Genomic DNA, 14,185 nt, shown 5'->3' with positions numbered 1-14,185 from the left:
TTGTACTAGAGAGTGATTTTTCCTTCTTAGATTAATCAGTTGATTCAGGTAAATGTAAAGGTAGTTGTTGCTACAGGCTGCTGCGCAGTATTCGTCTACACGTCCAGCAATGAATCGGTATTGTACTTCGCACTGAAACACGCCCTGTGAAGCAGCAGCAGAGGACAAAGTTCCATCCCTCATGTGAAACAAATTAAGAAAGGTTTGTCATTCTTCTTCACTGAAGACAGATGCACAGACTGAACTGACAATCAGATTCACCTTCAGACCAAACTAACAACTTCCTCACAGTAACTTCAGCGACACAACAGAAAAGTGGAGAACTACAACACCGCTGCTTCAACCTGCTGATGCTCCACACACTGAATCTTCACTCGGAGAGGGAATGGCTTCCAGATCGGAGGAGAATCTCTGCTGTCCGGTCTGTCATGACATCTTTAGAGATCCCGTTGTTTTATCATGCAGCCACAGCTTCTGTCAAGACTGTTTGAGAAGCTGGTGGGGAGACAAACAAACTTTTCAGTGTCCGGTTTGTAAAAGAAAATCTTCAAAGCTTGAACCACCTGTTTGTCTGGCGTTAAAGAGCCTGTGTGAGGCCTTCTTGCAGGAGAGAGATCAGAGCGTTTCAGAGGCTCTCTGCGATCTGCACTCTGAGAAACTCAAACTCTTCTGTCTGGACCATCAGCAGCCAGTGTGTGTCGTCTGCAGAAACTCAGATGAGCACATCGACCACAGGTTCAGACCCATTGATGAAGCTGCACAAAAACACAAGAAGAAGCTACAGGAGACTCTGGAGCACTTAATGGAGAAGTTAAAGGGTTTTGAACAAGTCAAAGTGAAGTTTGATCAAACAGCAGAACACATGAAGGTCCAAGCACGACGCACAGAGTGTCAGATTAAGGAGCAGTTTAAGAAGCTTCATCAGTTTCTAGAAGAGGAAGAGGAGGCCAGGCTGGTTGCGGTTAGGGAGGAAGAGGAGCAGAAGAGTCGGATGATGAAAGAGAAGATGGAGGCTCTGAGCAGAGACATAGCAGCTCTTTCAGACACAGTCAGAGTCACAGAGGACGAGCTGAAAGCTGAAGATGTCTCATTCCTGCAGAACTACAAGGCTGCAGTAGAAAGACTCCCGCAGCAGGATGATCCACAGCTGCTCTCAGGAGCCCTGATAGATGAAGCCAAACACTTGGGCAATCTGACCTTCAACATCTGGAACAAGATGAAGGAGATGGTCTCCTACACTCCTGTGATTCTGGACCCGAACACTGCTCAGCCAGGACTCATCCTGTCCAAAGATCTGACCAGTCTGAGCCGAGGAGAGGGACAGCAGCTACCTGACAATCCAGAGAGGTTTGATTGTTACTGCTCTGTCCTGGGCTCTGAGGGCTTTAACTCAGGGACCCACAGCTGGGATGTTGAGGTTGGAGACAGTAAATACTGGGATGTGGGTGTGTTAGAAGGGTCTGTCCAGAGGAAGGGAGACATATGGTCTGAATTATGGGGAGTAGGGCTCTATGATGGTAAATACTATACAGGGTCACTTCCAGGTCCACTCGTTGATCTCAGAGTGCAGAAGAAGCTCCAGAAGATCAGAGTGAATCTGGACTGGAATGCAGGAAAGCTGTCCTTCTCTGATCCTGATACTAACACACACATACACACCTTCACACGCACCTTCAGTGACAGACTGTTTCCATACATTAACACAAATGATGAACTCCCGCTGAAGATATTACCACTGAAGGTCTGTGTGACAGCGCAGAAGAGCAGTTAGAGGTAAAGAGAACAATTACATTCATGTTGTGTGTTGGGAAAGTTACTGCTGTTAAGCTTCACCTGCTTCTCCTTCTGTCCCATTGCTCCAAATATATGTTTATTTATGTTTCAGTTATTGTTTTATTATTTCTTTTTCTTTTTGTTCTTATTTATTTTTCTAGTGACATTTTAACCCTCTTTGTCCCGTACATCACTGGTTATGTAGATGCTGTATTTATAAAACAGGACATGTTTTTATGATAGAACCATGATAAAATTTTGACAAAAACTATAAAATGTACACTTTCCATTGAGTCCACTTCTGAAGAAAAGATTTTTAAATTATATGAATTTGATAAAACATAAATGTTTTTACATTGCTCAGTTCAGGAGCTAGATCTCTGCAGTCCCCGCACCCATTCACACACATTCATTTCTGACACCACCACCCTTAACTTTCATTTTCAAACATCACATAAATACCTTTATAGACACTTATTTGTCCATTTGAATGAGCTGAATGTGTTTTGAATGGCAAAAACAATTCATCACAATTTTTTAGTGTGTGCTTTTCACAAGAATTTCTGCACATGTTCAGAACTGTTCACAATGTCTATGCTTTCTGTTGATTCAAGAAAAAGTTACAAACATGGCATACATACTGCTTCCATATTATTGTAAATGAGTTTGTACTGAAAATAAAAAATGAAACTTTGGAATCACTGTGTTGGATTTTGCTGAAATTTACAAAGATATGAGAGCATGAAACAATCACCGCAGAGTCTCAGTTAGGGCTGAGACCTCAAAGGGTTCAATCGTTGCTCTTTTTAAAAAAATATTATTTTGTACAGGAGAGAAAACTATTCAGTGTTACACAACAGAATTATATGAAAGTCAGGAAAAAACAAACAAACATTTGTAGAACAGAAATATGATTATTTTCTTTCTTATATATTTAAGTATTATGTGACTCACCCCAGATTCATCTCAGCACTCCATGGGGGTCTCATACCTCAGGTTGGGAACCACAGCTCAGATCCTGAGCACTAAATGGTGACAAAATCACTAACTGAAAGACTTACATTGCAGGTGTTGAATCTGTCTTCTAAAAATAAAAATCTGCATTAATATTGAAGCATTAATCTACTTTCTATCATTAAAATCTGTCCTGTTTGATAACCTTGCATCCTGTTGTTTTCAACCAGTGTTTTGCTGACAGCTAAGTCATGTCATGTTCCCCAAAAATGATGCTCAGTGGTGATGGAGTTACTTTGGATGTTTATTTTTATACTTTAGAAGTGTAAGTTTGATTAAAAGATTCTCATCTTAAGATCCATTTACTTGTTCTTTCCAAAATCCTAAAAAGTTTTTTGATTTCGGCAGATGGAGTTGTTCAGTTTCAAAACATCTTGCCAAAGGACTGCAGTTGAAAATTAGCCAGCTGGTTAACACAGGCACAATTACAGAAAAGCTGAGTGTGTTGTCCTTATAAATAAAATAAATTAAATGAAAAAAAGTTTCATAATAATATAAATAATATAATCTGACCCAAGTGTGAAACTAAAACTATCGGTGAAGCAGCAAGGACCCACGACAAGGGACTAAATGAGCAGAGTACAAAGACACATGAGCTGTCTGAGAAACAACAAACCAAACCTGGTGACGGTATCGACTGAGAAAAGGTCAAAGGTCATCAAGCAAGAGTCAGTGTGGACAGACGACGAAAAATCAAGGTTCATTAACATCGGACACCAGAGACCATTCTTGATTGGAGACAGTGGTTACAGTGTTCCTCCGTACACCTCAATATACATAAGTCACATGATAGCTAAACCATCTCTATGGCAACCAAACTTTGGTCATTTGGTTTCTTCTGCATCTCAATTCAATCCCCTAGCGGGAACATTCGGGGTGTAAAATAATGTTCCTGAAACTTTATTGAGAGCCTGGTCCCTGCTGTGGACACGCCTGACCACAGTTGTTCCCTAATGGTTAGTATTGTAACCATGACGATTAAGGTCCTCTAATCTTAACATAGAACTTATTTTAAACCAAAATACAAACTTAAGCAAACGTTAATCATAGCAGCATAAGCTCACATATCAACTTGGTGATTTTAGTACAGTTCTTTTAAACAGTTGTGTCCACTCATAAATAAATGTCAATCATGTCAACCAGTATCAGATTTCATCAGTTGATTCATACTTCTGACCTGACTGGTAGGAATTCATTAGTGAATTAGTGAAAGCGTTGATTGAAATGAACCCTCTTAGGCGTGGATGACAGGTGATTTAAACAGCATGAGATTCTTTTTTTTTTCTCATCTGTTGGTGATAAAGCTCAGGAGTCACATTCCTCCCCCTGAAGTAAGATGCACAGCCTAGGAACACACAAAGTGATACATCACATACTCACACACAAACACACGAGCTTTCTCTCCTTCTGTCTCGATCACGATCACACTGTTTTCTCTGGCGGCAGCAGATGGACAGGTGTGTGATTACTGTCCCACCTCTAAACCTCACAGGTATTACGTCCACACACACACACACCCCCCGCTCACTGTGTCGATACTGAGATGTCAGCCGGCGATAAGTGAAATGACAGATTCAGAGGAAGATGTGGGGGTGTCATATTTCCCAGACTGATCAACATTTCATCTTGAGCTAAGGATGAGCTGAAGAGGGGGAGGTGGACGGATGACAGCGACAGAAAAGGAGACCACCAGCAGCCGTTATTTGTATGCTATCTCCAGTTTGTCTTCATTACCCATGGTCCATTGCACCCCAGGATGTACTAATAGCTCATGCATCAAAAGGCTGTCTGGCAGGTGAGCATGGAGACAGATAGAACTAAGAATAGCTGAATGTATAATTGCACATCAGGTTTAATATTATCAGTCTCCCATGAGAAATCTGCAGGGTAAAGGGCTTGAATGCAATTATTACCCTGGTGCTCATCAAGACAGAAACTGTGAGTGAAGATGACAGTTATCAATACTGACACTTCAGTCGACAGTTGGCATTTCTGTGAGAAAAATGGACTCAGGACTTTAAACAACCACATTTTTTTTCATAAACCCAGTAAAAATTTACAAAAAAACAAACATTTTGCCACAAAATGTCAGTGATCCATATTAAGATTTCTGCTCTGCTGCTGCTTTTGGAAGAATGATATAGTTCGTCTCTTGCTTCAAAATGCACAAGATCTTTAGTAAATGTTTTATTTGACTGTTTTTGATTTCTCACTGTTGTGATTAAGGTATGTTTTGGTTTAGGCACAAAGATTACCTGCTTAAGGTCAGAAAAAGGTTGTGGTTTGGGTTACAGTAAAAATCCATGGATCGTAGAACAGGGATAAACAAATATTAATATTTATCAAATTCAAAAAATACTTAAAATGCCATCATCATTATCTTTCTTTGAAATTCTTTGTTTTCAAATTAACTGACTTATTAATTTAACTTACTAATTAAAGTAACTTGGTACATGGATAGATACTTACACTATATGACAGATAAGTCAGATATTCTTCTGTATTTGACGGCTGTGACTGCATTTTATTTGTAAATGATTAAGTTACATTTAAAAGAGTTTATGCAACATCAAGCACAGCTTCCAAGGAAATGAAAAAATAACTTTTTAGTTTCCTTGATAGCTGCCTGGAACCTCTTCCATCATGCAGTCACTGAAGTAAATGATTCACAAACATAAACCATAAACATTAACTGTTTCAACCAGGAACAGGATGAGTAGCATTTTTGAGCTCTCTAATTGTGTGTGGGCTAATGTGCAACTTCTCAAGCAAACACCAAGGGATATTACTGAACATTTACTAACGGATAATCAAACAATGAAATTCCCACTGTGAATGAATTTATTTTTATTAAATTAGAAGATGATGAAGAAGTTAAGTAACTCTGCAGTAAAATAAGCTGACGAAGCCACAGTGATGTTGGTTCGTGGACATTTATTTTAAAGCCTTGATTTTTTATGTGGGACTATTGAAATATTTTAAGTGAGAACTAAGCAATGCAGAATCTTGATGCATATTTGATCAGCAATAATAGACAGTTTGATGTGAGTTTTGTGAACCCTGTGTGCTGCACTGGACGGACTCACTTCTATTTTACTCCAAATAGGACCATGACTTATAAAATAAACATCATGCTTTAGAGAAGAAGACTTGAAACTGGTGACTGAGACTATAAACTCTGTCTCCTGAGGTCATGAATCAAGTATGAAGAAGGGTCATTTTCTAATAAGACTTCATTCAGTGAGATTTTTTTTTGCATCCAGCCGAGACGCCCACTGCTGGCCTTTAGAAAGAGTGCAGGTTTAACACACACCCACAGTGGCTTCACTTTCAAACCTGGAAGCTCTGTCCTTTTATTCTACTGTCTACTTTAAAAACAAAACTACCGAATACATTTATGGAAACAGATAATTTGGCTGAATAGATACAGATACAGATAAAGATACAAATAATGATGTCTCTGTGCACCTCTGCTCTAAACTATATAGCACAAAATTCTATACAATATTGTAGTCTACTGTAGATCATAGAGACACACTGATGTCTGTAGTATTCCTGTAATATTTCTATGATTATTCAGTAATGGCTGAAAACTGCTGCTGGAAAGACAATCCCAGACCAATCAGCTCCTGTGACATAAACACAGCGGGCCATCTCCCCTGTTAAAAATGAACAAATAACCAACTGATTTAAGTGATTACAATAATCCTTAGGAAAGCTTGACCAACACAGTCGTCCCTATGGCATTTTTTGGCCAGCTGACACTGCTGGCTTCTCAGAGAAAAAGAGACATCAAGAGAAAAACACCACTCTTTTCCTGGCAACAACTGACTAAAAAATTTAATTAATACAAAATATTCTCTTTGTCTGAAAATCAAAACGTAAAACTGCAAGCCAATTGTATCTTTGAACAGAACAAAACAAACACATTTAACAACTACCGTATCTAATATTTACTCATGGTTTAGTTTTAAGTTCAATATTTATCTGAAAATCTGCAAGTTAACATACAAAACCTCTGCTGGTTTTGATGATGATGTATTTCTAATTGAGACTAGACCCATTTTATTTCAGTGACTGATGCCAATTTATATATTTTCATTGTTGAATATCCAGATGTAAATACATACAGTATACACAGATATGCAAGACAAACTTGACTAATCTCAGTATCACCAGTTTATTCTGGCCATGTCAACAAACATGCTAACTTTTGGGCTCAGTGGCCTTCATCACAGCATGGAAGAAAATGGAGGTCATGTCATTTATATATTTGTCAGATGACTGGCTTGAAAAGACCCATGGTAATTAATTTTCTAACGTCCCACAGATTTTCTTGACAATGTGACAGTCACTAAAAAAAATAAATCTAATGCAGTTTAATAGTTCTAACTGAGGTTAGAGGTTCTGTGACAAACATTTCTGCTTCTATAGTTTGAAAACTTGTCAGTTCATGTTTGTTGCATAATTTTCTATCAAGCTAATGTGAATGTATGTGTCTTCTCTGTGATGTGCCACAGGGAAAAGAAAATCTAAATCTAAAATTAGCACTATATGATGTAGCTCTAAGTGCACAAATGTAGGTCTACAGGTGACCAGGCCAAGTTTGTTGGTACAAAAAGTTTGGTGACTGATTAATTCCTAGCATGGTTTTTCCCACCTTCAACCCTGCGTAGAGGTGAAAACATCCCTGTGACGTACAGTGATTTTAACTTTTCTAAAGTGCGGCTTCTGCACGGCACAGTTATGTCACATTGCATGGTTATTAGCCTTTTGTTTTGCCTTGTTTATCCCTTCTGCCACATCCAGAAGGAAGATCTTGTCAGTGTGACCGTTCAGAGAGTCCAACAGATAGTTTGTCAACAACTCAGCAGAAGAACAGAACAAACTGGTGAAGCTGACTGCTTGACTCAGCCAAAACAAACGAAGAAGATGAAGAGCTACCTCCCTCTGCAGCATTAATTACTCATACCACTCACACTCTTGCATTAATTAATGACTTGTTGAGTGTCAAATATTCAGTGATGTGAACTAAGACTTAACATTGCTTTAAATAAACTAAGACAAAACAAAATTCTCATGATATAAAAATGTACTTGCCTGTGCCAAAAACCACTGCGGGAGATCCATTTCAAATCAGGGAGAACTCTGATTCCACTTTTTATATCAGTATTTATCAAATTAAACCAAATAATATATATATTTTTATGTCTCATTATAACCTGCACTGAAAACAGTTTAAAGCTGTGTGGGGAAGAGACTCAACTTGCAAAGAAAATGTGTTTTTTCCTTGTTGCTACTTTATTAAAGTACATGCTGTTACACCAGCGCTAGTCTCTAATAGTATTAATATTCAGCATACCAATATCAGCCTTCTCAGCTCCATTGGCATGTGCCCGTGGGTGTTGCTGGCAGGTCTCATTCACTACTGGGTGGCCTGGTTGGTAGCTACTCAACGCTCCCCTCTTGCCAAGCGGAGAAAGCTATTGGACTCTCTGAGGAAAGCAGTAAGGTGGGGTCACAGAGTGTGTGTATGTGTGTGTGTGTGTGTGTGTATGAGTGTGTGTGTGTGTATGTGTGCCCACGCGTATGTTTGTGACTCAACCTTAATTATCACAGCCTCATACTATTATCTGATACTGTCACACTATTGTTGTGAATGTAAATACTACCTTTTGTCGGACACCAGACTAATTGTCGCACGGGGATAAAAGGAACGCTGGATTCAAATGGACTGAATAGATGCAGTGGATTGGCCGCAGCTAGTTTGTTGAACCTGAGTTTGGGATCTGTTGCGCTGGGCTCTTTGTCTTGCATTTCCCCTAGCTTCTTTTCTCTTCACTTTCCCTTGCAGTTTCTTTTTGTTGTTGGTCAAAATTGTGCATCAATGCGGTCTAAAGCTTTCTCAGTGAAGTGACCCGTGTTTAAATGTTCTAGGGGCGTCTTGTTGAATTGCTCAAACAAATTGCTGTTGATATGAAGATGTGGGGTGGTGTCTCCATTGAACTGCAGGTTTATACACTTGGCAAAGCATTAGCATCGCGAGGCACTGAATGGCAGATCTGGCCAAAGTTATGACTTTGTCTTTTGTTTGTCAGTTTGGGTTCTTCCTTCGAGTGGGCACGGTTCCAAACATGCCAAGCATATCAAGAGTGTAGATTTTCCGAGGAATGACTGTTCCATTCAAAAGCTCAGCAAAAGTTCAATCAAGAAGACTAACGTGATGGTTACTCTATCTGTTTTTCCTTTTCCACTTCCAGCTCAAACAGCTGACTGAGGGTGTCAGTTAACCAATCATTTTGTCACCTTTCATTTCAGTGTGTTATTGAGACAACCCACCTTCAGCTCACCGACTCCAGGTCTCAGCAGAGCTAGCTGTCTGTTGGGTCCATCTATTAAACTCAATCACTGATATTCCTGAATAAAATTATGACTTTTCCTGTTTGCACAATATATGGAATAAAGGACTCAGATGCAGATACAAACTGCCACATATTCGTGTCATGTGCAGAAATAAACAAATTATCAATGGAATTAAATTCTTAAAAATAATGAAAGAAATACAGATACGTACAAGAAAAGAAAAGAACAAGCTGACTAAGGTAGACAATGTAATAAAATGTGCTAAAAAAGGATAAAGGTCTGTGTAGTATAACCAGTTTAAAACAGTTTAAAGCAGTGTGTGCAGTATACAACACTATAAAAACAGTATAAAGGTCTGTGCAAAAACAAGATGATTGAGGTAGATGATAAAAAAGATAAAAGAGATCAGTATAAAAAAAACTCCAATATAAAACAGTATATGTGGAATAAAAACAGTATATGTCTGTGCAAAAAGACAAATAAATGTCTTGATGCCTCCTTAACCCCCTCTTTTGAAAAGGTTATTACAGTCTTTCCTGATGAAAATGGTTTTGGCACCTATATTTCACCCTCTTACAGACTAAATTAATTAATTGATTAAACTCATGTATGTACAAAAAAGGTGCGGGAAAAATGGCAGGACTTTAGAGGATTCACTTGTTTATAGTGTTCAGTTTGTAGTACAGCTATATTACTATTATTGCTGTGCTCTACTAGTTACAGCTATGCCAGCTGGTGAACTGCTAAGAGAATGACAGATACTCCACAGAACTCCACAGAACAAAAAAAAAATCATTAAAACCAGCATATACATTATAGATAAGCTTAATGTATTAAATCTGACTTTTTTTTTTTTTTTCTGAGAGCAAAAAACAAAAGAAAACATGACAATCACAATTTACAAACGTTCTCCAAATCATCTCCAACCAGCTAACTCCATCTTCAATTACATGTTTTGGTACTGATAGCATATAGCATGATTATATTAGATAAGTATATCTTTCATTATATGCTTTACATTGGTTGTATTATTTGACTTTACAAAATTGACTGCCATTGTATGTTGATGATATACTGCTATATCTTTGTTTAAAAATCTAAGTCTTCACAAACTGGATACCTTCCAGCACAACTTGGTTGAAATTTAAAACTAAAAAGCTCCTATCTTCTCAGAGTTTAACAGTGACACCATGACATGACACATGACTGTAGTGACATTGGAGGCAGTCTGTCATTCAGAGTCAGTTGTACTGCCTCCGTGTCCAAATAACTTTTTTAAAAAGTCACATGCTCTAATTTTTAACTTGGATATACAGCAGGTTGCATTTGGGAGTGTTTAAACTGCTTATACATGTTATTCCAACTACTATATTATTCAATAAGTGTTAATTCAAATGCCTTCAGTGGTTACAAACAAGTGACATAGGTTTATCTGGATCAATTGACATTTTGATTTTAGTCATCTCTTTGGCTTCAACTGACATTTCATTCCCTTTAAATGCTCAGACTTGTACTTTGACGGCCTTGGCCTACCTCAGTATTATTTCTTTGTGTTCTGTGTTTCCCTCTGCTCCTCATCACTTCTTCCTACAAGATCTCTGATCTCTCCTGGACACCATCCCCCTCATCTCAGCAGTCGATTGGGCTTAGGTGTGTGAGCCTGCAACCTTCCTTTCCTGAGCTGACTATACTACTATCTGCTTATCCTGAGTCAGCTAGCCTCCTGCCAGCTCCAGCTCCTGAATTGACTAGCCACCAGTCTGCTATGATTCCCAGGCATCTCCTCTGTGGCCCCTACAAGATCTTGCTCTAAATCCAGACCACACCCAGACTGCTAGCCTCCAGCCAGTTAACCAGTAAGCTAACATAGAGACAGCCAGTTCTCTGGCTGATTCTGTGCTGGAACCACCTTCGTGGAAGCCCTCCAGTAAGAAACACTGCAGTCACCAACATCATGCTTCCCAGCAGCCCAGTGTCCCAGATCACAGTTTCCCAGCATCCTTTGGCCACAGCTGGCCAACACTGCAGAGCTTCAGCTGCCCAATGCCCCAGAGCCTTGGCTACTCAGCATCCCAGAGCCTCAGCTGCCCAGTGTCCTGGAGGCTTCGTTGCTCAGTGACATAGACGTTTTGCTGTTTAGTACCTCAGCCAGTATCTCTCCAGTCCCCATGTTGGCCAACGCTAAGACAGTTCCTGAGTCAGCCAACGTCTCTTGAGCCCCTGGGTCGGTTGACACAACTTTTGGTTCAAAGTTGGCCTTCATCTCAACTGCTCCAACTGGGCCGCAGCCACCACCTGCATTCACCACACTTTCCTGTTCCCAAGCTACAGCCCTTCCTGGTTCCCATGCTGCAGCAGTCTCCTATACCTGTGCTGCAAAAGTCCACTCGTCCTGAGCTGCGGCAGTCTTAGGTGCCTGTGCTACAGGTGTCGTGTTCCCGTGTCTACACTGCCAGTCTCCTGGTCAGGCTCCAGAGTGGCTCCATCTGTCTGGTCGTCCTTATTCTTGTCCTCCAGTGGTACACTTCCTGTCTGGTTGTACTCATGCCTGTCCTCCACAGCTGGCCCGTGTTCATGGCCAGCCTCCAGGTCACCATCCAGAGCTATCCAGGCCATCATTCCCATCGTCTGATCAACCGCTTGAGCAGTCCCATCTGTTCTGGCGTTTGGTCAGCCTCCTGAGCAACTCCACCCTTTGGCCCTGCCTTCTGGTTACCCTCCAGACCTGCTCCTTCCATCATACTTGCCTCCAGGCTGCCTGCCTGAGTTCTCCTGCTCCGCCTCTGTCCAACCCTCCATTCTTCAGCTCCCAGGCCACTTGCCCTGAGCAAATGTAGCGCTGCAGGCAGAAACCGCCATAATATAAGCCAAATATTGCTCTTTCCAAAGCCACCAGACTCCACTGGGAAAAACTGTAATTATACCTTGCAGAACACAGAAATTACTCATCTGCTGCCTCTATCAGTTAATTTGTTTGTGTTGTTGTGTTGTGTGACTTACATGTTTTAAAGGGTTAGTTCAGTAATTTTCAATGCAAATATATATTTCCTTCAGAAATTCAGTCTTTTGTTATCATCTAAAATATGCAAAGTTCTTGTTAATGGCTGCACTCTGCAAAATAAAAAATACAGTAATTCCTACAACTATGTTAGACACTGTTATAACAAGAAATTTCAGGCCCAGTTTTCCTGGACTTTTTCAGCTTGAGACCAGCTTTGATCTATCCCCAGGACCCAAATGTACAAAACAAGCATCATGACACAGCAATCATGAATTTAAAATGTATATGAACTGTATTTATTTAATTGTACATGCATATCAGTGATCAGATTTGCTCAATGTAATATCAAGTTTCTCACCACCTCGTAACAAACTTGCACTGTCCACTGAAACACTAGAGGGCTTTTAATTTGAAATAGATACAGGATGTGTTGAGTTTGTATTAACTCAATATCTAACAGGGCAGATAAAACAAGGCGTCGTACTTAAATATTGTAGAGATGTCCCACATTTCCCAGTGTTTATTGAAGTTGCTGTTGCAAAATAGAAATTATATTTTTGGTTAGAGTTTGCAATGTGTTCTTGTGTTCCTGTACTGGTAAATAATGAGTGTTTGAATACATTTTAAACTATATTCTATAAGCATCAAGTGGATTTGTGCAGCTTGTGGCTGGCTTCTGGTTTTGTGCAGTCCATAGATTCTGTTCTTTTCTGCTTTTGTAGTCCTTGCTAATGCTGAACAATGTAAGACAACAAGTAAAAAGAAAACATAGTGCCGCTGAGTTTGTTGTTACAGTTTGTGATTGAGATACAGAAATTTTCTGTGAAAAGAGCAACTGCGTGAACCTATTTGAACCACTTTTCAGCGGAGTGAAAAGATATTTGCTTGAGATTCAGAGACAAATTGAGCAGCATTCACAAAACTATGAAAAAAAAACTGTTACATAACATCATGTGAGAAGAGGGCGAGAGAGATGCCGACAGGCAGCTTTATTCACTCGCCTCTCACCGTCCTTCATTTTTAATTCTGCTTTTCTCCTTACTATCATTCTGCTTGTTTTATTCTCGTGTTCCCTCCAATTCTATACTCCACCTATCTAACCTGTTAGCTTATTTTCACTCTCATTTGTAGCACCTTATAAAAGACTGATGATAGGTATCCTAGCAACAACTCTTTTTTTCCAGTCTCCTAATGGATAGCAAAGTGACTCTGTTCCTCCTGACTCCAACAACCAATGAAACAACCAGTTTGTGGTCCCGAGGGGGCCAGTCACTTTGAAGCATCTTGCTTGATCTGGAGTCAGTAGGCCAGAAGCATAATGGGTTGAAGAGAATGACCTGTAGCCATCTTGTCAATAGACCATCCAGTGCAGGAGTGAAAGGTTTTATATTTCTAACACGTCTTCTGGAGGCAATCTCTATCACATCTCACTCTTGACCTTCCTAAAGTTTGAGAGTGCCATCTGCTACTGCATTAGAAGAGGTCAAAAGTTATTTTTGTGTACTTGTATCAATCCTCTCTGCAGCTACATGCAGCACCTTTTAGAGGAATAAATCTGACACTTCATACCAAAGAGCAAAGAAGCATGAAATCAGGAACATGAGCCTCTGAGGCACCCCTGTACCTGCAAGAAATTATCAAACTTTCATCCTCATCAAGCATTCTCCCTCTGATAATGTTGTACAGGGCAACATAAATAAAGGACTTGACTCTGCCTGAAAAGCACAGTGAGTGTTTGCCAGCCGCTTTGGGTGGCCATACTTTTTATGCAGGGCACTTCCTTTAAGCTTCTAATGACGAGTGACCCTTGCGTGAAGGGATTCTTAGAGACTAGGTCAGGCTTTTAGAGTCAGGGGAGTTCCTAGTGCACCAAGTCTATCACGCCTGGAAACCAGGCAATCAACTTGTGTATGAACAAACCCTACAAACCTCTTTTAAGCCTATACGGAATAATTGTTCTTCAAGCAGCATGGGTTATTAAGACTTTATGACAGGCTGATCATTCATCATTAGCTGGTAACAACAGCAATCCAA

The 14,185-nt window shown here is 39.9% G+C and overlaps 1 protein-coding gene across 1 annotated transcript; it reads left to right on the top strand.

The window, feature by feature from the left end:
* Positions 1–251: 251 nt before the first annotated feature.
* Positions 252–1,778, top strand: LOC146331918 (nuclear factor 7, brain-like). Its single transcript, XM_084745300.1, has one exon. It carries the CDS (start codon positions 386–388, stop codon positions 1,769–1,771), a length of 1,386 nt encoding a protein of 461 aa, XP_084601426.1. The 5' UTR covers positions 252–385; the 3' UTR covers positions 1,772–1,778.
* Positions 1,779–14,185: the final 12,407 nt, after the last annotated feature.

Source organism: Lutjanus erythropterus, chromosome 2 (genome assembly GCF_056507025.1).
Source record: "Lutjanus erythropterus isolate fLutEry1 chromosome 2, fLutEry1.hap2, whole genome shotgun sequence".
NCBI lineage: Eukaryota > Metazoa > Chordata > Actinopteri > Lutjaniformes > Lutjanidae > Lutjanus > Lutjanus erythropterus.
The sequence above is the reverse complement of the archived record's forward strand: the minus strand, read 5'-3'. Positions and strand labels throughout refer to the sequence as shown.